General features: G+C 39.3%; 2 protein-coding genes across 10 annotated transcripts in view; one reads left to right on the plus strand and one right to left on the minus strand.

The window, feature by feature from the left end:
• Nucleotides 1-208: 208 nt before the first annotated feature.
• ZFX (zinc finger protein X-linked) overlaps nucleotides 209-25,444 on the plus strand; it is a 59,662-nt gene continuing 34,426 nt past the window's right edge. For 2 of the 7 annotated variants that reach the window (XM_044763358.2, XM_044763357.2), the window contains exon 1: nucleotides 7,185-7,560. The gene's annotated coding sequence lies outside the window, so the exon portion shown is untranslated. Of the gene's footprint in view, nucleotides 269-6,951; nucleotides 7,003-7,072; nucleotides 7,561-25,444 lie in introns of those variants that run through there. The other 5 variants (XM_044763356.2, XM_070501904.1, XM_070501903.1 and 2 more) reach the window with 5 other exon arrangements.
• LOC123282432 (transcription initiation factor TFIID subunit 4-like) lies at nucleotides 4,419-20,959 on the minus strand. Of its 3 annotated transcripts, XR_011499597.1 has the most exons (4): nucleotides 20,785-20,910; nucleotides 8,489-8,560; nucleotides 5,850-5,891; nucleotides 4,420-4,587 (listed from the first exon to the last, which is right to left on the minus strand). XR_011499597.1 is itself a non-coding variant. In XM_070501905.1 (2 exons), the coding sequence occupies exon 2, from the start codon at nucleotides 8,471-8,473 to the stop codon at nucleotides 7,655-7,657; it is 819 nt and encodes a 272-aa protein (XP_070358006.1). In that variant the 5' UTR covers nucleotides 8,474-8,560; nucleotides 20,785-20,910; the 3' UTR covers nucleotides 7,567-7,654. The 3 variants fall into 3 exon arrangements, 1 of the variants encoding a protein (XP_070358006.1); XR_011499598.1 differs by lacking the exon at nucleotides 5,850-5,891 and having other exon boundaries at nucleotides 4,419-4,587; nucleotides 20,785-20,959; XM_070501905.1 differs by lacking the exons at nucleotides 4,420-4,587; nucleotides 5,850-5,891 and having other exon boundaries at nucleotides 7,567-8,560.

Genomic DNA, 25,444 nt, shown 5'->3' on the forward strand with positions numbered 1-25,444 from the left:
CCAGAAGAGAGACTCTCTCTTTCTTCCGGGGTTACTGAGCTAGGATAACGTGAGCCCTGAGCTGCCTGTGCTGCGTCTGGAGGAAGCCGGTCTGCTACCACGGGGAATGAAAGAGCTGAGGCAGCTGGAGAGCAAAGGCATCCCGACAGAATCGCTTGAGTTCCCGAATCCGGTCAACGGAAAGGCCAGCACCCCCACTTGATTGGAATGCCGTGAGGTCTAAAGGAGAGAATTCACGTCAAACACCAAGTAGCGTGCCGAACACCAGGTCAGCCCTCAACACGGGATGCTTTCTTTTCTCCTGTCTTACTGATTGCAGGGTTTTTTTCCCCTTGTCGTTAAAAATGGTTGCCAAATGTGTCTGTGTGTAGGTCGTGAATTTTCCCTGAAATGGGGTAAGTTCTTTCCGTCTGCAGATAGAGATCTTCTGAAGCTTAGGAAAATCTTTTTCTGAAATATCTTTCATTATTGCATCTCTTGGCTAGGAACAGCAAGTACCTGTGTGCTGGAGTCATTCTCCGTTCTCCCTATCTGTCATCTCTCTGGTCATTTTCTCTCTCCTCCACTTCTGAATGTTGAGTTCCTTGGGGCATGGACGTGGGTGGTGGCATTAATCCCAAGAGCGGTTGAGTCCCGTTCTTCTCCCAACACTCCTGGGCCACATAAGGCCCAGAGCAGGACTCTAAGCCACTGGCTGCCACAAGCCCAGCCCCTTTATGTGGGAAGGTTTCTGAGGCAATGGGTTTCTGCCCTTTCCCCGTCCCATTGTGTTTCTGGCAGCAGCGCTGGCAGGTACGCGCTCTACTGCGACTTCTCGGTCACAGACTTGTCGCAAAGCCCGCGGGGAGAGCAACAGCTCTGCAGGATCCCAGGAACCCCTGCTGCTCAGAACAGGGCGTCGGCCTCGCCTGGGAGCCTGTTGGAAATGCAGAGTCTCAGGCTCCATCCTGGACCCACCGCACCCGAAGGAACTTTTTCACAACATCCTGGGGGGATTTGTGTGCTCGTTAACGTTTGAGAAGCTCCGTTCCAGAGCGCAGGCTCAGTTTAACCTTTTTATTCATAATCCATTTTAAAAATCTGCCCGTGAAGTCATTCTTTACAGCAAAAATTCCCCAGATCCTCACCAGACCAGATCATGTAACGCTCTGACTCTCTTTACTACCCACTTCACTTTCGTGTGCATTTTCCCCTTAGTATAATGGTATGACCATAAGGTGGGGGCTCCATTGCCAGGGCACCCAGGAGTCTTACATCCATGATTCACACTTTAGTTAAAACTTAATTTTACTTGTTCAGATTCCTGCTGTGTCCTTGGCTTGCCTCACCTTTGGGAGAATTACGAAACTTTCCACATTTCTGCCAGCTGCTTCTTCCTGTTTTGTTCTCAATTTGGGGTGTTTGTTTCTATTTGCTTGATGTCTGTATGCAAAAACAAGCAAAAAATATTTGTGCTTCTTGTAAACACAGAGCACAATTCAAATTTGTTCCATATGAAATTCTCTGATGAGGAATTCTTACGTCCTGTATTTGGTGAGAATATTTTTGCTTTAAACTGTAGTGTTGAATTATCACTTCTTTTAGCATATTTATTTAACATATTTTGGGGTAAAAAGTCATTACGTCATTGAAAAGAAGTCTTTGTTCACAACGTGGTAGATTTTTCAAGAGCTCCTTTAGCAAATATTGCTAACTGAAAGGTCATTCTGTAAGGTAGTTGTGTTCTTGGCAAAAATGAAAAAGTATGAGCACATCAGGAGTTGGCCAAGGAATGGGGAATTGGGAATTCTCTTCTTCTGCTGGAGGAATGTATATTAGTATAGTCATTTTGGAGAGTAATATTGAAAATGTGCCATATCCAGCAATTTTACTTCTTTATACTGCAAGAGAAACTCTTGTAAATGTGGGCAAAGATGCATTGGCCAGGATGTACTAATATTTCTTAAAGTATCATTGGTGTGTGGCCCACTCGTATCGCCTGGGCTCCTAGTTAAACTGCAGATTCCTCAGCCCTATCCCATCCCTACTAAAAATCAGAATTTCTAGGAGGTGAGGCTCAGGAATCCACATCTTTAGCAAGGTGTTCCCTTGCAAATTGAAAACCATTGCTGCTTCTTAATCATAAGTGGTCTAGTTTTATTTATTTCATTGCTTAATTATGCTAATTGTTTTATTTTTTTTTTAAAGGTTGGCACCTGAGCTAACATCTGTTCCCAATCTTTTTTTTTTCTTCTCCCCAAAGCCCCCCAGTATATAGTTGTATAGTCTAGTTGTTGGGTCCTTCTGGTTGTGCTATGTGGGACGCCGCCTCAGCATGGCTTGATGAGTGGTGCTAGGTCCGCGCCCAGGATCTGATCCAGCAAAACCCTGCGATGCTGAAGCGGAGCGCTCCTGGGGCCGGCTCCTATGCTAATTGTTTTGAAAATAAGTGGTGTATGGTCCACAGAAAAGTGAGAAAGGAAACCACTAGTATCTGTAATGCTTGCCCCACTCCAAAGATTCTTTGAAATTTGAAGGCAATTTTTTCTTTGTATGTTTATTTATTTTTTATTTTTTTGGTTTTTGAACTTGTTAAGGAAAATTTCTAACGTATACCCAAAGAGAATAATAAATCAAATCCTCATGTACCCATCATCCAGCTTCAACAACTGTCTGCTCATGGCCAATCTTGTTTTATTTATATCCCCCACCCTCTTCACCCTCAACCCCTGTTCCGCCCTCACCCTTCTGTTTTGAAGGCCATCTCTGAGAGTGTATTATTTTATCTGTAAATATTTTGATAATATATCTCTAAAAGATAAGGACTCTTTTTAAGGTATAACCACGTCATCATGGCACCTAAACCAAATTAACAATAATTTGTTTATGTCAGCATATATCCAGTTAGTGTTGACAACAATCTGGTCAGTGTTCACATTTCTCCAGTTGTCTCATCATTTTTTTATGCTTGTTTGTTTGAATCAAGATTGAAACAAAGTTCATACACTGCAATTGATTGATATGTCTTTTAACTCTTTTCTCATCTATTGGCTTCCCCTCTGATTTTTTTTCCTATAATTTATTTGTTGAAAGAAGCAGGTCCCATAGGGTTTCCCACCATCTGGATTTTGTCGATTGCATCCCTGTGGTATCATTGATATGTTTCTCTGTCCCCTGTATTTCCTGTCATTTGGCAATTAGAGTTAGAGGGTTGATCAGGTTCAGTTTTGGTTTTCTTGGCTAGTGGCACTGTGTATTTCCATCATGAGACATGTCTGGTTGTCACTCTGGTTAGCAGTCATTGATGATAATTGCCTAGATCCATTCACTCATTAGAGGTTGCAAACTGGTGATATTCTAATTCTATCAAGCCTTCTTCATGTATTAGTAGGAACACTTCTATTAAAAGAAAATTCCCTTCATCAGCTCTTTGTTTAGCCTAAGGAACAGTTCATACAGGATAAGTGCCTGATCTTTCCCTTTACTAGTTTTCAAAATAATGAGTTGATTCTCTAATATTCTCCAAGGGTGATTACTTTTTAAAAATCAAGATATAATTCAGATGCTATAAAATTTACCCTTTTAAAGTATACAATTCACTAGTTTCTAGTATATTCATAAAGCTGTGCAACCATCACCACTAGTCAATCATTTTAAAAGTCTAATTATAAACTCATGAACATACTTGATGTGTTTCAATGCATAGCAATTATTCTTTTTGACATTCAAATTTTTCATCTTTAGCCAACTGGAGCCTCTTTAAGCTGGCTCCTGAGACCTTTTGACACACCCCTAGTAAGCTTTGACACTTTCTTTTCGTGCTTTCTGTTATAAGGAGACATTCCTGGATCATCTTGTACTTTTCTGCTCCAGCCCAGGAATCAGTCATTTCTCCCAGAAATCTTGGTTCCTTTAGTGGAAAATTGTATATATAGAGGGCCCAGTCTGGGCAGCCGGGGTGCTCCTTATTGTTAATCACTGTTTCCAGTCCTCACATATTGATTTTTACCTCTTTTAGGAGCTAGTTTGTTTGCTGTGTCCTGTGATTCATAATCCACGAGGCAGAATTTGGCTATTGGTGATTTTCAGGAATTAAACAATGTCTTATTTAACTAATGACCCATGTGAAAAATACTGTTTGAAAATCACCTATTTGTCAGTTATTGTTAATTTTAAAATTATTTCCCTTGGGGAGGGTGTGTGGCTTAAAGACTCAGATTAAAGATTCTTACTCGGCCTTAATTACAGCCTGCTGAAGTCCAACATGATGCAATTTGCTCATGTTACAATAAGTATGAGATAACTTAAGTATCAAATATCAGATAAATGGTTAATTTTTATACGGTGTACGTAGTTCAATAAAACTAGGGCCTTTCTAGGGGAAAGTAAATATTTTGTAACCTTTGGGATATAAAATAATGAATTACCACAACTTTATTCAAAAAGGTCTATATTTTCTCATAAGCCAATAATTTATTGTTTCCTATTTGGATTTCCATCAGTCAGTGATGTGGAGTGAAAAATCAACAGTTTCTTTTCTTTTCTTCTTCTTCTGTTTTCTTTTCTTCCTTTTTGTTTTTAACAGCTTGTTTTCGGACTAATCTTTCTCTGGAAAAATGATCGAAAGGCCTTGCATTATTTCTGGCTCAAGGACCTATAAACGTCAGAGATCTTTAGTTAAGTTACTACAACACTGTCAAAACCTTAAGTAGATGCTTTTAACTATCTGTAATAGCTCTGAAGGAACAAATAAATTTTAACACATAACCAAAATCCCTTTGACTGCTTTGAAACCATCTATTTTGTATTCACAGCATATGCCTTTGAAATGTTCTGCTCTCAATCTCCTTAAATAAAATTTCCGTTTATTGTGTGTTTATTTAAGTGAGAAATGAAAGCACTTAAGAATGTTGTTATTCTGCCATAGACAGACAGCCTACTTATTCAGTTCCCCAAGGCCAAGCACATCTTTTTACTCCCTGTGCCCAGAATTCTGTAGGTCCCTGACACTAAAACTATGAACGAAAGTATCAATGCAAGATAGGCTGTAGTAGGTCATTTAAGGGCCAGGTGTCGGGTGCTTAATCACCCAGTGCTTGATTACCAAACGCTTTCAGTGATCTTAGGTGTTCTCAAGGTCCTATCATGAAGCTTTTCATAAACTGTATTTTGTATTTTATTATAACATTTAATGATTTCTGATCTCTGCTCTTCACACTTCCTTTGCACCTTCACTTTATCATGAGTATTTTATATTGTGTGCTTCTAGTAAAATGATTTTTATCATACTGTTTTTTACGGCCTTCCATAAATGGATTTGAAGTACAACTTAACTTTCCCTTTTGTGAAAACTCAAAGAAAAGTATAGTTGACCTCATCTGTACAATCATCTATAGAATAATCTTTTTTGGACTTCAGTAAAGTTTTATCCAAAATAATTAATAGAACTAGGCCATCCTTTCCTTGTTTCCCATCAAAGTTAACAGTCTCTTTATGTATGAAAAGCAATGGCAAAGGGCTCTTTAAAAATATCAATCCCTAAACGACTCCTGGTCTTTTAAATTGAAGAAACATCTTTTTTGCTTATGCTTCTTGACACACTTTTCTTAAGTGCTTTATACTGGTGGACTTAGAAGTATTTGTTGGTACTTATGGAAGAACTAACAAGAACGCTGACATTAGGTTTTTGTGTTCATGCTGTTTACAGTTGCATGGATGATGAGACCCCATTCCTGACATACCATAGCATTAAACCGAGGCCCTTGGAAAGTACTTAAAACGCTGGTCATCAAATTTTAAAAATTATATTAGTGTGGGTATGCAAACTATTTTTCATTTTTTTTACTTGAAAAAATATTAGTTTTATTTACCTTTCTGTGAATACAGTCTACATCACAGCCCAATGGAACTTTCTATAAACAAGGAAGACATGTTGTCATTTGTCATTTTTGAAAGGAAATTTAATCGCTTGAAAAAAACAATCAAAGCTAAAACCTTGAGAGAAAAATTACCATCCAGTACATTCTCAGGGATTTCTTCTTGCTATACCTTTGTTTTTCCTTTTTGAAAGCATTTTATAATTGTAAGATGTCTGAGGAAAAGGACAGCTTGCATTCTGGGAGTTTTAAAAGTTATGACAGGAAACTAAAATACACGTCCTCTGTATTTAAAGGCATTTCACACCAATATGCTATTTGTTTTATAACTTTCGTGTTTTTTACTGTCTAAAAATGTCTTTAACATTTAGTGAACTGAAGAAATAAAGCATGTCAGAGTCCAGATTAATGTAAAGACTACACTATTTAACGTTTAACTAGGAACTTTTAAACATAGTTTGGGTCCCAAGTTCAGTATGGAAAGAGCTTAAAAATTTAAACTAATGAAAACGCAAAATACACATTTTTGGAGTTGATAAACGCTTTGTTTAATCAAATAGCTATTTTTCCTTCTCTCCTAAGTCTTTTTAAACTTTAAAAGGATTAAGCAGTTTGTAAAAAAGAATCCATACCCCATTCTGCTACCTCTCTCTATATTTATTAATGTGAAAAAAATCATTATGAAACAATTACACAAGACCTACATTTCATAGGCTCCTAAACTCTGAAACACAGATATATAGAAAATATATCAAAAATTCCTGCTTATTGCAACGTGCGAAACGAGTTTCAAAATGTAACCCTCTTCCTCATTTTTTCCCGCAAACTAATAAAATCAGTTAGGTTCTCTGACTGAACGCTTATTAAAAAAAAAAATCCAAAAACCTGTTTGGTAGTTGCTGCAGGATAACCCTTCTCCCCCTTCTCTCGCCCATACACCCATTTAGACTGGCAAGCCTATTTTCATTTTATTTCAAAGTTTTTTTTTTTTTTTTTTTTAAGCAAAGGCAGGGGACGGCGGGGGTTGCTAAATTTATCTTCTTCTCCAGCCACCGGGATGAAGAAAACACATTTACTGCGGGCGGGGGTCTGAGGGCCTGCAAACAACTCGAGCAGGCGCCTCGGCCAGGACCGGCGCGGAGAGGCGGTAGATCGCCGGGGAGGGCCCGGGGGGCGGCCGCGGCCCACGGGAGATGGTGGGGGGCGGCCGGGCCGGGGCTGGGAAGGGCCGCCTGCCTCTCCGCGGGGTCGCCGGACCGCGGCCCCGCGCAGCCTTTACGGCCGAAGCGGCGGCAGCGGCGCGTGTGTAGCGGCGGCGGCGGCGGGCGGGAGCGCGGAGGAGGTGGAAAGAAGGGGGGCGCTGTCACGGAGACTCCGGCCGCCGGAGACCCCGCCGCAGCGAGGCCACTGGGCTCCCCGGTCGCGGGCGGGAGCGGTGCCGAGCCGGGGCTCCAGGGGTACACACCGGGCGGAGGAGGGGGCCTATCTACCCTTCCGCATTTTCCTGGGTCTCTCTCCCGGGCGGTGACGTGACGTGCTGACGGCGGGCCCGTGCCGGGGAGCTGGGCCGCTTTTTGTCAGCTCCGAGCTCGGCCCCTCCTCCCTCCCTCCTCCCGCCCCACCAGCCGGAGCCCGGCCCAGTGCTCCAGAGAAAGGCCGGCCTGCAGCACCCGCCACCGTCGCCGACCGCCCGCACGCCCGTCCGGTGAGTTTCGGGCGCCGCCGCGGCCGCGGGGCCTAGCGCGCGCGCAGCGGCCTGGTCCCGGCCTGGTCGGCGGCCCGCAAGGCGCCCTTCCGCGCTAGGCCGGGCGGTGTGGCGCGCGGCGCCGAGCAGGCCCCGAGGAGGCCGCAGTTAGGCCCGGGGAGGAGCCCGGCTGCCCCGAGCGGCGGCGGAGGCGCGCTCCGTAAACGGGCGGGGGTTGGGGGAGGGTCGCCCGGTGGCCCGGGAGGCGGCTGAGGGGCCCCAGGTCGGCGCCGTGGCCGGCCCGGGGCACCGCGCGGGGGCGAGGCCTGGCAGGGAGGCGAAGGCTGCAGGCGTGAGGTGAAGGCCGCAGGCCGGCCGGGCCGATTTTCGCTATGTAAATATCAGCGAGGGGGGGAGGGACGGGGGACAAGATGGCGGCGGCTCGGCGCCTGCTGCAGGGGACGACTGAGGGGTTGCCGGGAGGGGGAGCCGCCATCTTGAAGGCGGCGTCTGAAGAGAAAATTCCGCTACAGCCCGTGAGGGGGGGTCGGAGAGCGGGCGGCGGCGGCGGCGGCTCCGGTGACGGGCCCCGGAGGCCCGGCGCGGCAGCGTGTGCGCGCGGAGGGGCGTGCTCGCTCCCCACGGCGGCCATTGCCCTCGCCGCCATGATGGGCGCTCGGGCTGCAGGCGCTCGGCGGCAGCGCCACCTTCCTGCCCTGCCTTCCGCAGCCCCGTGACTGGCTGCAGCTGCTTCCGCTGGAGTGGAACTCAGCTGCCGCAGGCGGCCATTGCTGCCGCCCGGCGCCGGGGACGTCTGGCCCCTCAGCGCCTCTGGCCCGCGCCTTCCCTCTGCGCTTGCAGCCGATGGGGGCCGGCGGGGCGGGTGGCAGCCCGGGCTGCTGGGCTCCTCACGGCAGATGGGACCCTGAGACATGTTATTTTTACTCACGCCAAGTCATACGTGGCTATTAGGGTGCTTTCGATGCGGTGGTTTTCCAACAATCACTGCGTTCCCAAGCATCTGAATAAAGAAAGAAAAATGAAATTTGATGCGAAGTTTCTCACCACTCTGTTATCCAATAGGGGAAAAAGCGCAAGTTGCACAACACAAAAACCGAGGGATAAAATTTGGAAGGCTTCTCGGCTCGTTTATTTGGAAACACGTTTTTTGAAAAGCTGTTTTGAAGCTATTAGTGATGTTTTGGTAGTGTTTCCTTTTTTTCGAAGAGTAAAGAAAGCGCAGAAAGTTTTTTATCTCCTTACTGAAGGACAACGTCATGTGGTGCAGTATTTTTTGTTCCTGTACTTCTCATGGTTATTTAGAAGCCCCTGTTTGATTTGAAAAATTCTAAGGTAGAATTGCATCCCTTAAGGTAGTTGTGATTGCCTGCCGTACAACTCGCCTGTAATCTCGCAGCCCCTTGTTGGCGAGGCACTGCGCTGGGTGCTAAGAAAGATTCGAAAGGTTCTTGTAATGCAGACGGTGGCTGCGAGAAGTTGTTGGTCAGAGGCAGATGAGACAAGGTGAAATGCACTTAAAGTGCTGCGGGAAAGGCACAGGCAATTACTGGGGCTTCGGAGGACCGCAAGGTTTCCATTTGGAGCGTCAGGAGAGGGTTCCTGAAATAGGTGACATTTTGAGAAGGTTACTGAAGGATGGGTAGGACTTTGTTAGGCAGAGGTGGGGGTGGGGAAAGGGCATTTCAAGGGTGAGGCTCCTTCAGAAAACAGCCAGTGGTTACACTTTGACTGGAGATGATGGGGTGGGTAGGGGAGTGGTGGGAATTCTGGCTAGAAAAGGTAGATGGTGGAAGAGCTTGCTGGCCAGGTGGGGAGGCTTATGCTTATGGGGGAGGGCAAGGGAGCCCTGAGATGGCACGGTGATGACACACCTGAGCCGGGCTTTATATTCACTTAGCAGTTACATTGGATTAAGAAAAGTTTCAAAGTTGAGAAATAATGAGAGTAGCAAGTTGATCAGTGTTCCCACTACCGGAGTGATGATCAAGAATGTTGAGAAGTTAAGCCAATTTGGCTACTTTTTGCTTGGTCCATCTCCACTAGACAGCTGCTCCTTTTTTCTAGCCGAACTTCTCACTCCAAATCACCTTTTGCTCAGATGTAGTAAACAAATAGGGAGGGGTTTCTAATTTTTACCATGGTTGAAAATTACAGGACTAGTGCTGTGGGTTTCTTTACGAAAATGAGGAATGAAGCTGTAGGTATTCCCACGGTAATTTAAGAAGTCAGTTTTGAAAAGTGGATTAGAAGAGTAATTACTAAAAAGGCAGTGGCCTTCAGATGGCCTTTTGCAATCCCTGTTCTTCCTGGTGAGAGTAACCATCTCTTTGTTTGAGAAGGTAACTAAAGCTGTTTGCTAAGCCAGGCCTTCTCATGTTTTGATTAATATTTGACTATCCTAGATGCACATTTGGGGAATGTGTTTCCTAGAATTTTAAGATAGAAATCTGTAGGTAGCGTTAAGTATTCTTTAGAAACTTGTTTTTCCATTTTCTTAGACTGCCACAGGTCAGAGCAGTCATGCTCCAGGTGACGGTGGGAGGGAACTGGAGATTCTCATGTTTATCATAAAGGGCCATGGTTACAAAAAGTTTGAGAAACAGTTCATTGTAGGAGGCCCAAGTTGCTAAGGCGGGCTGTGGTTGTTGAGGTGGTAAAGGTAAACATAAACTCAGAAGAACCAGTCGCTTTATATATCTTGATAGCTGGGAAAGACATGGAAGAGTTAAAAAGAAAAAAGAGAATTGTATTGCTGCACGTGCAGTACAGCAGCGGTAGATGTTCTAGAACGGCAAGAGTGAATGTGCAAGATAGATTGTTAGACTCAAGTTGTATAATTAAGAAGAGAGATAAGTGTATAGTTTAGAAGGATTTCTATCCAAAACAGTTAAATATACAATGCTTTTTGCCTGAAGGGTAGACCTTGACGCTCTGGAAAACTGACTGGTGGAGCACCTTATTACCCAACCATCCTGGATTAATGAAGCGTTAGTTTTTAATTTATGCATATGTTTCAGATAGATGTAAGTTTCTTTTTTTAAAAACCAGCTCACAGTGCATTAAAAAAAATTTTTTTTTCCACATTGCTTTTTGTAAATGCTTCCTCTCCAAGCACATCTGGACTTGTCAGTGATGACCTTGTTTGTATTATTTGTGTTTACGCACACTGGTGATTCCAGACTTTCTTTTTCACTCTTAAACTCCTCAACCTGTCCTTGAAACTCCTCAGCCTCAGCAGAGATGGCCTAATCTTTTACGAAAACCAGAAAGACCACCATCTGATCTAAGCCGTTGAGTTTCCCTCCTTCTACTTCATGTTCTTCCTCCCTCTGCCTAGGCTTTCCTCCTGTTCTCTCACTGCAGGAAGAATTGGCCTCCTTGAGGCCCAGCTGCTCTGCCTGTGTGCTGCTCCCGTCCCAAAGGACAGCGCTCTGTCAGTGATTCTGCCGCTTGCATCATTCCCTCTAATCTGCTGGTGTCTTTCGCTCTCCTTGTAAACATCTCTAGATTTGCTCATCTTACAAAAACCTCACCTCTTCTCTCTCCTTTCACCAGTACTTTTCTTTCTTCTCATCCTACTTATTCCTAAATCCAGTATTTCCCAAACTGGGAAACTGTTCCACAGCATGTCAGCAGTGTGTCATATAAAAGTGTTCTGTTTCAGAAACTCTCTGTGCCTTCTGTGTCTTCTACCATGGGATTTCACTCAAGGTCAATCCTCTGTTGTTTTTTCTCGAATCTTCTCCGCTGATGTTGGTGTCCTTTAACGTGCCCACCCTCTCTTCTAGTTTCTCGTCTAGCATTTCCAGTGGCCTACTGACCATCTCCACCCAGGTGTCCTCTGTCTGAACATGGCTGAAACCAAATTTATCTGGCACATAGTAGATGCCTAGTATATTTATTGAAAATCTTTTTTTTTTGGTAACCCACAGCCTCTAAACCAGCTAGCTTTCTTTCTGTTAATAGCACCATCATTTTTCCGGGCTCATTGTTTCTTCTCTGTCTCGTGTAACAATGTGGACATCTTTAATTTAGCATTTAACCTATTATGTTTTAACTGTGTGTTTATATTTTTGTCATCTTTTCAAAACGCTGTAGAGACAGGTTCTCATTTGTTCTTATCTCTGAGCAGTACCTGGCACATGGTCATTATCTCTAAAAACAATTATCTCAATTATTGGGTGGAGACAATTTTATGTAGTTAGATAGTTTTCAACTGTTCGAGCCTGTGTCCTTTGACCAAGGGGTGTACGTATTAAGGCACACCACCTGAGCTGAGTGACCCCCACCCCACCTCCACTGCTTAACTCACTGAAGTTAATGTTGCCAGTCTATTCTTACTCCAGTCAAATTATTTTTCCAAGCAACTTTTTATAAAATCCAGGTATCTTGTAACTATATTTTACTCAAAGGGAGGTACACTTTGAGGAAACTAAGTGGCTTGAAGTATACAGCCATTAGGATTTTAAAAAATATATATTTAAAATTTTTAATTTGTGAACTATTTCAGAATTACTGAAAAGCGAGTATTACCCAGATTTAACAAGTCTCAATATTTTATTACGTATTTGCTTCATAACTTGTTTGTTTAAAGAAAGAAAACCTCACAAATCCTGTTAAAGTGTGCTCACCTATCCCTTTCCTGTCTCGTCTTTGCCACAAGTAACCACTGTCCTAATATGTATGTACCAAACACAATATCAAGTATAGCTCTCTGTGTTTTAACTTTACGGAAATGGTATCCTACCGTGTGTGTCATTTTGTATGTATTTTTTCACTTAGCAGTGTTTTTTTGAGATTTATTCGTGTTGTATGTGGATCTAGTTCAGTGGTTTCTCCGAGTATGCTCCAGGATTTCCCAGAGATCCCTGAGATTCTTCCGGCTGTGTTCTTCTGTACGCTGCTTGAGTACTGTACAGAGGTCACACGGCACATGATGTCATAAGAGATTGAAGCAGTTCTGGGAATCCAGCTGTCCTCTATTAAGCCTGTCTTTAAAGAGAGTTGCAAAAATGTAAAACAATGCTACCCTTTCACTAGTTTTTTTTTTGTTTTGAGAAAGTTATTTTAAAATAAATGTTATTTGTGTTTATATACAGTGGGTTTATAATTTTTTATGAATTAATAAATATTTTGTAAATGTTTCAGATTTAATTTTTAATATAAATATCTATAGCTAGAACCCACGTAAACAAAAACTCTTTGGCGTCCTCAACTTTTAAAAATGCAAAGGGGTCCTGAGACCGAGAAGTTTGAAAACTGTTGATGGAGTTCATTCATTTTACTTGTATTTCAAAGTATAAATATACTGTGGTTTATTTATCTCTTCTTACGGAGGGGCCATTAGGTTGTTTGCAGTTTTCTGCAATTTCAAATAATGCTACTGTGGACATCCTTATACAGGGTTCTTCTCTCTTGGGATTATAGAAATAGAATTGCTACATTCAGGAGTCTGTACCTTTGTCAGCTTTACTGGGACTTGCCACATTGTCAAATTGTATTCCATTTGACACTCCCACCAGCTGTGTATGAGCCTCTCTTTCTCCAGACCACTGCCAAAAGATTAGACTTTGCAATTTTCGAGTCTGTTGGATATAAACGATATCTCATTACTGTTTTGCTTTTGCATTTCTTAGATTACTAGTGAGGTTGAGCTTTTTTTCCCACGTATTCGTTGGCCGTTTGAATTTTTTGTAACTTGCTTGTGCCTATCATTGGTCCATTTTTCTATTGGATTGTTGCCTTTTTCTCATTGGTTTATGGATATTTTTATATTCTGAACACTAATTGATTTGTAATTATACACACTGAAAATACCATTCCCTGGTCTGTGGCTTATCTTTTAGCTTTGTTTATGGAATATTTTTTGTGTAGAACTTCTTAATATGAAAGGAATCAGTTTTGTCAGGGTTTTTTTTTTTCACTTCTGGCTTAGGTTTTCTTGTGTCTGCAAGAAATTCTTCCCTTACCCCAAGATCATAATGATACTGTGCCTTTTCATATTTAGGTCATGAATTCATCTGGAATTTTTTTTCTCTATTGTGTGATGTAGGGATCTAATTTTATCTTTTTAATGTGGCTTTGCCAAGTAGTTCAGCCTTTCTCCCCACTGATTAATAATGCAACTCTTGAGGTTTATCATTTTCTCACATATACACATCTGTTTCTAGTTTCTTGCTTTTTGTTTCATTGGTCTATCTCTATACTACTCTGATTTAATAATGATGCCTTTATAATTCAGTCTTAATGTATGTTCTTTTTCTTCAGGATTCTTAAAGCTATTTTCCTCCCTTTGTTTATTTTTGGGTCAGTTTGTCAATTTCTATGAAAAACTGTTGGATTTTTATTATATTTGCATCAAATTTATAGAATAAATATATAGATACATATCATAGACGTATGCTAAGTAGTGGAGCTGCGATTTGAATCTGGCCATGCTCTATTGCTTTTCATAACATTCTTGCACAAACTTTTGTTAGATTTTTTGCTAGATATTGTGTAAGTTTTGTTAATAGAATTTTCTTTTAGTAGTTATTTCTATTTAGTTATTGCTGATGTATAGGGAACACTGTGGACTTACATGTATTGATCATGTAACCTTGCTGAACTCTCATATGACCATATTTCATAGATTCTGAGATGCACTTTTCCCCCCTACATTTTAACATCTCTGAAATCAAAACAGATCTTCAATTGATGGTGTCCTATAATCACCGTTGTCTTGGCAGCAGTCATGATATAGTTATCATTGCCTGCACAGGCACAAACTTGGTCAAGACTTTTCATTTTGTCATCACTTAAATGAGTATGTGTATCGTTGTGTTGTTATTTCATGCCAAACAATACAACTGAAGGCAAAAGAAATTGCAGAGTGTGTGTCTGACTGGAAAGCAAATCCCATAGATAATAATGGAGCATTTTAAGAAATGCTGTATCACGGACACTCTTGTCGGCAGAGGACAATATTGTTGGGCAAAGATTGGATAGCATTGGGTAGAAAAGCAATCCATAGTAGGACCCTGAATATCTAGTTTTAGGGGTACCCTACCAGTTTCTTTTGCTTTTATTTTTTCTTTTTGTATATGTACAAGATATGATAAAAATATGTCTAAGTCTGAAAGAATTGTCTCTAAATCTAAAATGAAAATTCTAGATAATAAAATATGGCATCAGTGTAATTGGCAATTTTTTTTTTAGTTGTATGTGAAATAAGGATACATCTTACAATTGGTATCTTTAGATTCAATGAAATGTGGGAGTAGTAACAGTTTATAATTTTTTTTTGTATTTTCTAAGTAGTTGTGTGTCAATAATGAAGTTTTATTTCTTCTTTTCGATTCCTTTTTGCCTCATGTTTGTTTCTTTCTTTCTTTCCCCCTACATTGACTAATGCCTCTAGCACAGTGTTGAATAGAAGCATTGATAATGGGCATCCTTGCCTAGGTACTTCAGTGGAATGCTTCTAATATTTTATCATTAAGTATGGTATTGTAGTGGGTTTTTTTTAGAGGGCATACATATTATTTATCAGTTTATGTTCTCTTCTACTTATCATTTTAGAGTTTTCATCATGAACAAAAGTTGATTTTGTAATGCTTTTGCCACATCTATTGGTGTGATGCATTCATAGATTTTCTGTTTTAAACTGTCTTTGGATTCCCTGGATGTTTGCATCCCTTTGTTATTGCCATGTACTTTGCCTTTCTCATGTAGTCTTTGTCTTGTTTTGATAACAAGGTTATGCTGACTTCGTGAGATGGGCTGGGAATATTTCTTTTTTGAAACACGTTGTATTTAATAGAGATAATCCGTTTCTTGAAAGTTAGATAGAATTCATCTGTGAAACTGCCTGGTGTCTTGTCTGTGAGTTGGTTTTTGATTTATTAATAGTTTCTTTCATGGTTATAAGTCTTTTTGGCTTTCCGTGAGTTTTTAAAATTTATACAAAATGAACGATATTCTAGAAAAATACAAATTTTCAAACATTGGTATAAAATAGAAGTTTCTCTAATGACTAAATTGTCTAATTTCATTAATTTGTTCCCTTTTTTCTGATGAGTACTGCCAGTAGCTTGCTTGTATTAAGACTTTTCAAATTGTTCTTTTTATTGACCTTTCTGTTTCTGCTCATATGGTTAATATTCTTTCCTTCTACTTTATTTGCATTTATTCTGACATTTAAAAAATTTAAGTTGGAGATTTAGCTCATGCGTATTTAATCTTTACTCTTATAATATATGCTTTTAAAACTATAAATTTTCCTCAGAGCTATAACTAGATGCCGTGATTTTGACATGAATTGATTTTTATTGTTTAGTTCTAAATATATTGTGATTTTCATAGTTTTCCTATTGCCCATTAAATTATTTAGAACTTTGTTTTCACATTTATGATATATATATATTTTTTTGCTGTTACTATCTGTGACATTTATTTCTAATTTTATTGCATTATAGTTGGGGAACATTGATTGATATGTAAAAATCAAATGTATTTCTCTACACTAACAACAGACAATTTGAAAATCAAATTTAAAAGTTGGTACAGGAGCCGGCCCCATAGCATAGTGGTTAAGTTTGTGTGCTCTGCTTCGGCAGCCCGTGGTTCACAGGTTTGGATCCCAGGTCCGGGCCTAGCACTGCTTGACAAGCCACACTGTGGTGGCATCCCACATAAAATGGAGGAAGATTGGCACAGATGTTAGCTCAGTGACAATCTTCCCCAAGCGAAAAGAGGATGATTGGCAACAGATGTTAGCTCAGGGCCAATCTTCCTCACAAAGAAACAAAATGAAATAAAAAAATAAGAATAAATAAAGCTACTAGAATTAAAAAAATAAATTTAAAAAAGCCAGTACAATTTATAATAAGGTCAGAGAACGTCTAATACCTTGAAATGGATTCAACAAAGCATTCTAAGACCTTTAGAAAAAGCCTTACTAAGAGAAATGAAAGAAGAACTAAATTAATGGGGAGAGATACGTTGTTCATGGATTGGAAGTGTCAATATTATAAAGATGTCAGTTCTGATATAAAGAGATTCAATGCAATTTCAATCAAAACCCCAACAGGAATTTTTTTTTTGATAGATCAGTTCTCAAATTTATATGGAAACGTGAAGGGCCAGGAATAGCAAAGGCAGTCTTGAAAGAAAAATGGGAAGACTTACACTACCATTATATCAAAGCTTATTATAAAGTTATAGTGATTAAAACAGTGGGCACAAAGCCAGATCAATGGAACAGAATAGAGTCCAAAAGCAGACCTAGATGTATAAGGTCAGTTGATTTACAACAAAAGTGTACTGGGATTTGGGCTGAATGTAGAGGGTAATTAAGGGAGAATTGATACTACTGATCCAACAGCAAAATTGATTTCTCTACATATTTGTCTTTTTTTGTAATTCCATTTAGTAGAGTTTTCAATTATTCTTATCAATAGGATTTCCCATTCTTAAGTGTTATGTAAGAAAGTTTTTGTCTTCAAGTATATTAATTTTGTACCAGCACACTGGTACATACTGATTAATTTTTCAGTTTATTCTCTTGGATTTCCTAAATAGATCATATATAAATAAGTACAATTTCTTTCAAGTAATAATAATTATATCTTACGTTTCATTATCTTACCTAACTGCATTGGCTATCAATTCCCATACAATCTTAAATAATAATAGTGTTAATGGGCATCCTTGTCTTGATTTTGACTTTGGAAGGAATACTTTTAGTGTTTTACCTTAGTTTTATTACGTCTTTTTGTAATACTTTTTGTGATACTGACATCATTCTCCCATCCAAAAACACATGTTGTAACATGAACTAGTTTAAGATTTGCATATACTTGGGTATTTTATAACAGCTTTATTCAGATATAAAATGAACCCTTTAAAATGTACAGTTCAGTGGTTTTTAGTAGATTCAGAGTTGTGCAGCCATCACCACTAATTTTAGAACATTTTATCGCCCCCAAGAGAAACCTTGTGCCCATTAGCAATCGTTCTTCCCCCAGCCCCGCCCCTGGCAACCACTAATCTGCTTTCGTCTGTATAGATTTGCCTATTCTTGACATTTCATATAAATGGAATCCTATAATATGCGGTCTTTTGTTTCTGGCTTCTTGCACTTAGCATAATGTTTTGAAGGGTCATCCATGTTGTAGCAGTATTAGTATTTCATTCCTATTTATTGTCTTTTTTTTAACAGTTAAGAAAATATCCTTCTATTCCAATTTGAGTAGTTTGTTGTAGATAAAAAATAAATGTTGAATTTCAACTTTTCAACATCTATTAAAATCAGGATTTTCCTTTTTTGATCTGTTAATTTGGGCCATTACTTGGCTCCATCCTTGAATTCTAAAATAATCATACTTTGTCAAGGTCTATGTATATACATGTGTATATATGTTTTTACATGATGGATCACATTTGCGAAGACTTGACTTGGGGATTCATAATTAACCAAGTTTGTAGTTTAGTTCTGTTATTTTTGTTAGGTTTTTTAAAAATGGTAAATTAGTTTTGTAAGAGGAATTGAGAAAGCTTTCCTTCTCTGTGCTCTGGCATAGTTCGGATTGCTTTGGGGAAAGCCTGGAGCTTTTTGAAAGGGTAATAGACAACTTTCTTTTTTTCCCCCCAATTTCATCGTGATTGGGTTTTCTATCTCTTACTGAGTTAATACTGATAACTTGCATTTCCCCTCAATGTACTAGCATAGAATTATGGACTATTTTCTTCCAAGTTTTTTCATTTTTTTCTGTATTTTTTTTCTTTCTCATTTCAAGTTATGTATGTTTGTGCTTTTCCCCAGTTTCCCTTCCTCTTCTAGCTTATTATCTAGTGGTATTTTACTATCTCTCCAAACCCCTGAAAAAGGCCAGGTTTGGGGTTCGGGGGGGGGGGGGAGATATGAATTAGCTGCTTCCTTAGCTATGCTCCAGGGAATGATCATGGAATTACTGCTGCTGCTACTCAGCCTGGAGCTCATATTCAATGAGCGTGCCCATTGTTGGTCATGTTAGGAGCAGGTATATTGCAAACCAGCCCCTGCATTGTCCAGCCTGTTCTTTTTTTTTTTAGTGATTAAAGGATTTATTAAGTTACAGTACAAAACATACTGCTAATTGCATTAGCAAAAGATCACTGTGAAAACACTCCATAATTCTGCAACTGTCAACTTAAAAATTAAAAAATTTGTTATAGTTGTTGAAAAGCCTGATGATATATTCTTGCTGGTGTTTAAGATGTGCAGAGAACATTGTTAGTGTCAGCACTGAGTTTACAGAACCTCACAGACCCAATGTAATGTATTTAGGAAAAGCAATAACAGGAAGCATGTGTTCCTGTAGGTGAGGGAAAGAGTAGGGTCAGTATTAGTCACGTTGGTGATCTGGCAAGACAGTAATTTTAAGAAGTTTTGTAGTTTAAGAATATTTAAAATAGTTTAAAAACTGTAAAGCTGTAACACATGGTTTTTACAACTAGTTACTAGGAAACTAAGGAAAGTACTTATTAGCTTGAATAAAAGTAACATGAAAGCAAGAATGCTTTAATTAAAAAAAAAACCACCCCAAATTCTAATGCATTATTGGAAAGTTTTTCTAATACAAGGAGGCATATTGCTCATTGAGAAGGAGTTTGATGAGAAAAGCACTTACTAAATTAACAACTATGAGATGACCAGTTCAGGGATGAAGTAAATGCCCAATTTTGGGAAAGATGGCAGGTGCAAGAAAAAGGAAAAGGATAAGAAAACAGTTTCGGATAATACCGACCCTTCTTCATCATGTATTGCATTTGACAGAAATTAACCTTTTAAAAAGTTTTCCCAGACAGTTTTACTTACTTTAACTATTCTGTGTATAATGTAGTTTAAATTAATCTCCACTTGATGTTATGTCAAAACACTGCCTTCATCCTTTGATCACGTTAAGTGTTTCACACGCTCCACACCAGTACACGTGCAACTAAAGGTAGAAGACTTCATGAGAATAGATTTCTGTTCAAAATCTCAGCAGAAGCTAATAAACTATTTTTTAAAAATTTCACTACAAAATCAAAAAGAGTGATCCAAAGAGATGAGTTGTACATTATGATATACAGTAGAGTGTTGTGTAATAAACATGGGTTGATAAATGATTGAGTGCATTAAGTAGCAATATTTCATTAAGGAGGCTGTACTGCGTTACATATCGAAATCTAGTTAGAAAGTGTATGCATTTCCTAACATTGAGCTACAGTCTTAAAGACAAAGGCACTTCAAAAGTGTAGTGCTTAGTGTTTGCAGCACATCAGTACAGCTGAACTCAGAGGGTATTTTGGCAACTCTTAATCTGAGCTTGAATAGGGGCTTTAGAAAAATAAGGCTTTAAGCAGGCTTGTCATTTTAGGACCAAATTAAATAGATTTTGAAAGTTTGAACTCTTAGACTTTAAACAGAACCTCGAAATCATTGATTGGCTAAAAATGGTTTTATGGAAAAAACTAATCTGTAACAAAAACTTGGCATTGAATTTTTAAGCAACGTGTACAAAAGTTTTAAGTAGGACAGGGCAAGAAGGGATGGGGCTCTGACATTTACCACAGCAAGCATTTTTCTCCTCTTCTTGATGCGGGGGGGGCAAGGTTGTTTGAAAATAAAATATTATTTTCTTAGGGAATGGAATTTGAATTAAAACTATTAGATTAATATTAATTATGTATATATATCTCTTTCCTTATTTTTTGAGTATTTGATCTGTCAAGTATTGACGAGTTGTAACCTTTCACTACACTATTGATTTTTTAAATTTCTGTCTCATAGTTTTTTTGTTTTTACATATTTCCATGCTGTTTTATTTGATACATACAAATTCATAATGACTTCAAATTCAAGATAGACTAGAAAACACACACATTTACTTTTCCTTCCTTTTGAAATCACTTTGAGGAAGAAATATAAAAATGATAAAAGTAAATCCAGAGAAACAAGAAAACCCAAGAGATATGCCACCTGCAGACCAGAATAGGATGAATTTCTGGTTGAATAAAGCAATTGGGAATCACTTAATGGCAAAACCCTGGAAAGCTTAGTAACCCTGTGGCCCTATTCAGAAAGTTGGGAGGACCATCCAAAAATTGTCATTCTGCGTTATCCCCAATGTCAAAAGTAAGGATATTCTCAGAGAACATCCTAGAGCAAACCATGGGCACAGCCAGATAATTAAAGTTATGGAAAGCTAAGCTACTTACCTATCAGTATAGATGTTTCTAGTGGTTTTCCTTCTGAGGTAATGCCAGAAATTCGGCTCTCTGAATTGCAAATTTGTCCATAGGAAATTCCAAAGTGGATACCATGGGGAGAAAGGTAGAGGCAGTGCTTAGGTAGCTTGTAGCTATCCTGAAGAATATTGAACCTCCAGTACCTGGAAGATGTGATGCTCATCCACCGTTAAAGGAAGCGTGGCTGGTTACGTGGTTTCTTTCCTTCCCATGGACTCATTCTAGACAAGACCCCTGGTCAGAACTTAGGTTCATTGCTAGGCAAACAGGGATTCTCACTTGGGCTGAGGAAATACACCCCAGCTATCAGAATGTAACTCTAGCCTAGACCCTCATCTACAAGTATGAATGGACAACCTAGAGGAATCATGCTTTTGAGGAAAACGAGCACTCTGAACGAGAGGCACCAAATTCAACCAACTGAATAATGAAATGGCAGAGGAGACAGTTTAATATAGGGTACAGAATAAACTTTAAATCCTCAGAGATATTTGGGGATATATTATATCCACCAAAAAAAAAAAAAAAACCCAGAAAAGATTGCTGTGAAAAAGAAAGTTAAGTTTATGTAGTATTAAAATATCTTTTAAATAAAAATTGGGTAGATGGAGTGAAGATCAAATTAGCTAGCTTAGAATAGAGTTTAGGGGTTCTGAGAATGTAGTAGAAAGACAAAGATAGAAAATATGGGAGGAAAGTTAAAGCTATATGGAGGCTAGATTTAGGAATCCTTACGTCCTATAATAGAAATTCTAGTAAGACTGAACAGAGAAAATGGAAGAAATTATAGAAACAACAGAAGAAAATGTCTTAGAGCTCAAGTCTTGATTGGAAGGGCCCGCAGCGCTCTGGATATAAGACAACCAGAGCTTATTAGAGCGGTAGCAGTGAAAATAAAGAGGACATGATGAATTTAAGAGTTACTGGCTTTGAGACAAATTTAATTTAAGGGCTGCATTGGTAAGACAAGTGAAATATAATTCCAGATTTGAAAATTAGATCTCTGAAGAAATGATGGCTAACATTGAACAACATAGAAAAAAAAAATTGGGAAAGAAATGTAGCTTAAGGGGGAAGATATTAATTAGCCTTGAAATGTACATTTTCACCAGTTACAATTACCCTCTAAGAAAAATTCTGTTGTAGACAGATCTGCTTTTGTTTGCCTTTCCTGCAGCTTGAGCAATTCCGTCTACCATGTATAATACAATTTGGTTTTCTGAGTGTGACTTAGGGAGAGGACCTAGAGTTGAGTCATAAAATTAAAAAGCGTTGAGTTTTTGAGAGACCAAAAGCAGAAAAGTGATTCTTTTAGGTATAATAGCTGCAAAAAGCAAAGTGAATATATAGGCACCCTGTTAACTTCCCAAGAGGGAGATGATGAAAATGTCTAGGCATCAGGAGATAGAAAACAGAAATAAATTATATTCATTATCTCTAAGATAGATAAAATGTCATTGCTATGCCTATTTATTTGCTCTGGTATTTTTATTGCTTTATTTTAAGAAATGGAAGAAAATTTTTATGAGTTTCCCGAGTTTCTCTCAATCCATTATTTCTCTTAAAACTGTATGTTTTTCTATTGTGAATTCTTCCACAGTATTTTCAGGATCATGATTCCTGCAACCAAGAAGAGAATATTTTACTGAGCTTGAGGTGGGAGTGGGGTCCCAGAAGTGTTGTGAGGGCATTTGATAATCAGACTAAACGTTACTGTGTGTTAACCCAAATTGTTAGATTCTTGGTTCTCTGTACCATTCTGCTTATTTGTCTTCAGATTCAACTGGTCTCTAGGCTTGGTTCCTGCAGCAAAGGTGACTTTCAGTCACCATGTCAGTGCCTGTTCCCTGTCCTTACTTTTTATCGCAATCCTGAGAACTCTTCTTAATAGGTTCAATTCCAAGAACATCGGCATCATTTTGATTGCCAGAGAGATTTACTTCTAACTCCACAAAGGTTACAAAGTTAAGTGTAGGCATCTCTGCCTGGAAGTACAAAACATAGTTTTCCCCGATTTGAGTTTTTATAGTGATGAAATAGAAGGAAAAATAACCAGTCAAAACTGTTGAACAGTTACTTCTCACTTAAGTCAAAATAAGGTGAGTGAACACCCTTCATTTGGGCCAGAATATCTGTTAGGAAATGGATATGATGTAAAATGATGGGAATAATAGCACATAAGTCTGATATGGTAGTTTGGTTTAATATTTTTGAGCACCCTGACTTGGGAGCTGCTGAAACTTTCTGAGCAGGGGAGCACCGTGATCAGCAGAGGCTTAGTCTGCCGGCCACAGGCTGAGGGAGGGAGTGCCTCAATATTTGGCAGCAGCCCTTACTTGTAATAGGGTTCCTGGTCTTGTTGTGGGAGTAGCAGAAAGGGACAAAAGGCCAGTTGAGAGGCTATTTTCGTTTCCCCAGGGATCAGGAAATATGAAGCTAAGAGTGAATGGTGACAGTGGGAATAAAAAGAAAGGGATAGATTCCTGAGAAGTTGTGGAGAAGGAATAGACAAGGTCTGACAACCTGACTGAATATAAGCAGGGAAGAAGGAAAAGGCCATAGCAGTCATGTCAGGAGAAAGTTTTTTATCCCGATGAGGATATTCAGTCTGGTGGAAGTGTTAGGTGCTACCCTGAGTATGTGGATTTGGGGAATCATCTTTGTGTAAATGGTAGTTGAAACCATGGAATAAAGAGAAAGCAGAAGAGGACCGAGTCCGCCCCTGGGCAAAGCTGCAGTAATGGTTGAGGGGAGGCAGAGTAAACAACAGTTGGGAAGGCGAGAGGAGATCTCGGGTGTCACTTAAAGAAACTGAGGAAGGAGAGAATTTCAGAATCGAGGGGATTGATTATCTGTCAAACTCTAATAGAAAAGCTGAGGAGGATGAATGCTGAAAAGAGGAGTTATTGTGTAGGGTGAAAATTTTTAGAGCTGATGGGATCGGGTTTATGTAGGGAAATTGAGGAGAGGGGCCTTAAACACCTTAATTAAACCCATTTATTGCCTTCTAATTGGCTTAATTTCATAGAGTAGTATGTCATTATGCTTAGAAGATTAATTTACGTTTATCATTTTGTAATTACATTTTTAAAGAGGGAAAAAGAATAACGGCCAGAGGTGATTTTTGTGGGGAGAGAGCGGTGAGAACTTATGCAGAGTAGGTACACTTTCCATTTTTTGAAGTTGAAAATTTTTTTGTTTGTTGAGCCTTTTAATTTGAAGCAGTTTGAATAAATAACATGAAACATGTTCTTTCTTGAAAATGAATAGGATATATCTCAGAGTTGACATGTTGAAAATCCATTTATTAAGGTTAATTCTCATGGATATTTCTTTAAGGAATATATATATAAGTTTAGCATCTGAAAGTAGGACATATAAATAACCATAATTTATAGCAAAAAAGCACAATTAGAGAAAAAAGAAAAAGTGCTGTGCAAATTCAGAGAAGGGAGAGATCATTTTCAGCTCTTTGTTTGTAGGCAAGGGGATTTGGGGGAAAGGTCCAAGCAGAGATGAGAGGGGAAACGTGTTCCAAGTAGAAGAAACCCTGAGCCAAATATAGAGTTGGGGTCTTAGGGGTCATTGGGCATTTTTGTTTGGCTGCGTGCGGTGGTGGGAGGAGGCACTTGAAGGAAAGTTAGGGGAGATAACTGATGGAAAGATAGTTTGGTGCCGGAACTTAGAAGATGATAGGAATTTGAGCTTCATCTGGAGGTAGCAGGGAGCCCTTAAACATTTTGAACAGTGGAATGACATCACCTAGTTTATGCTTTAGAAAAATGACTGTTTCTGTTGTTTGAAATTTTAATAAGAAGCATGCAGCACTTATATCATGAGCAAAAAATGATAAAGGTAAAAGAAAGATGTATATAATTTAATCCATTTAAGTTGGATTAGAAAGTGAGAAAGTAGAGATAAGGAACCTATGAGGAAGGAGGTTTATGCAATACTTACAACATGAGAAAACCACGGTCCCTGATGTCTGCTCTTTTGAAACTGTGATTACTATTAAGTAGTCTATTATTTAATTGCTGAAGTTCTTTTTGTTGTAAATTTTTGGCTTACATAGAAAAGGGAGTGTTAAGGTTATTGGGATGTCTTGCAAAAACCCAAGGTAGATAAAGTTCTGTAGCTGGACCTCAGAAAGGTCTAGAACCAGGAGCTAAAAAGCTATTGGTAAGCCTCCCCTCCCTGCTCCCTCTACTCTGTTTCTCAGCACATTCATGGGATTCTTTTTATTTTTTATTTGTAAACTTTATCTCACTAGTCTAAGCCGAAGTTGGAAAAAGGCCTTCCTCAGCTCCTATCTTCCAGCCACCAGAAGAGAGAGAGACTGAGATTGACTGACCCTTGCTCATGGTTTCAGATTCTCAAGGATAGGACTTTGATTTTATTGTGCTCAAAGATGAACTTAGTTTTACCATTTTATAGCTAGTGCCAATCAGCTATGTCCAGGAGAGTATAAATACACTGTGGGAATTTGCTTCTCTAGATTGGAGGGTTAGTTAAGAGAGGTCATTGTGAGTTAGGCAGAAATCCCAAAGGATGTTTACTACAATTATGAACTTCATATTTTTACTGTTGCTTAATGTATTGGTTAAAAGATAGCAGACTACATTAAATTTAG

The sequence above is a fragment of the Equus asinus genome, chromosome X (genome assembly GCF_041296235.1).
Source record: "Equus asinus isolate D_3611 breed Donkey chromosome X, EquAss-T2T_v2, whole genome shotgun sequence".
In the NCBI taxonomy this organism is placed as follows: domain Eukaryota; kingdom Metazoa; phylum Chordata; class Mammalia; order Perissodactyla; family Equidae; genus Equus; species Equus asinus.

Coding starts and splice junctions, on each gene's coding strand:
- LOC123282432 (XM_070501905.1), bottom strand. CDS start 8,473: ATGTCTCAGGGTCCCATCTGCCGTGAGGAGCCCAGCAGCCCGGGCTGC.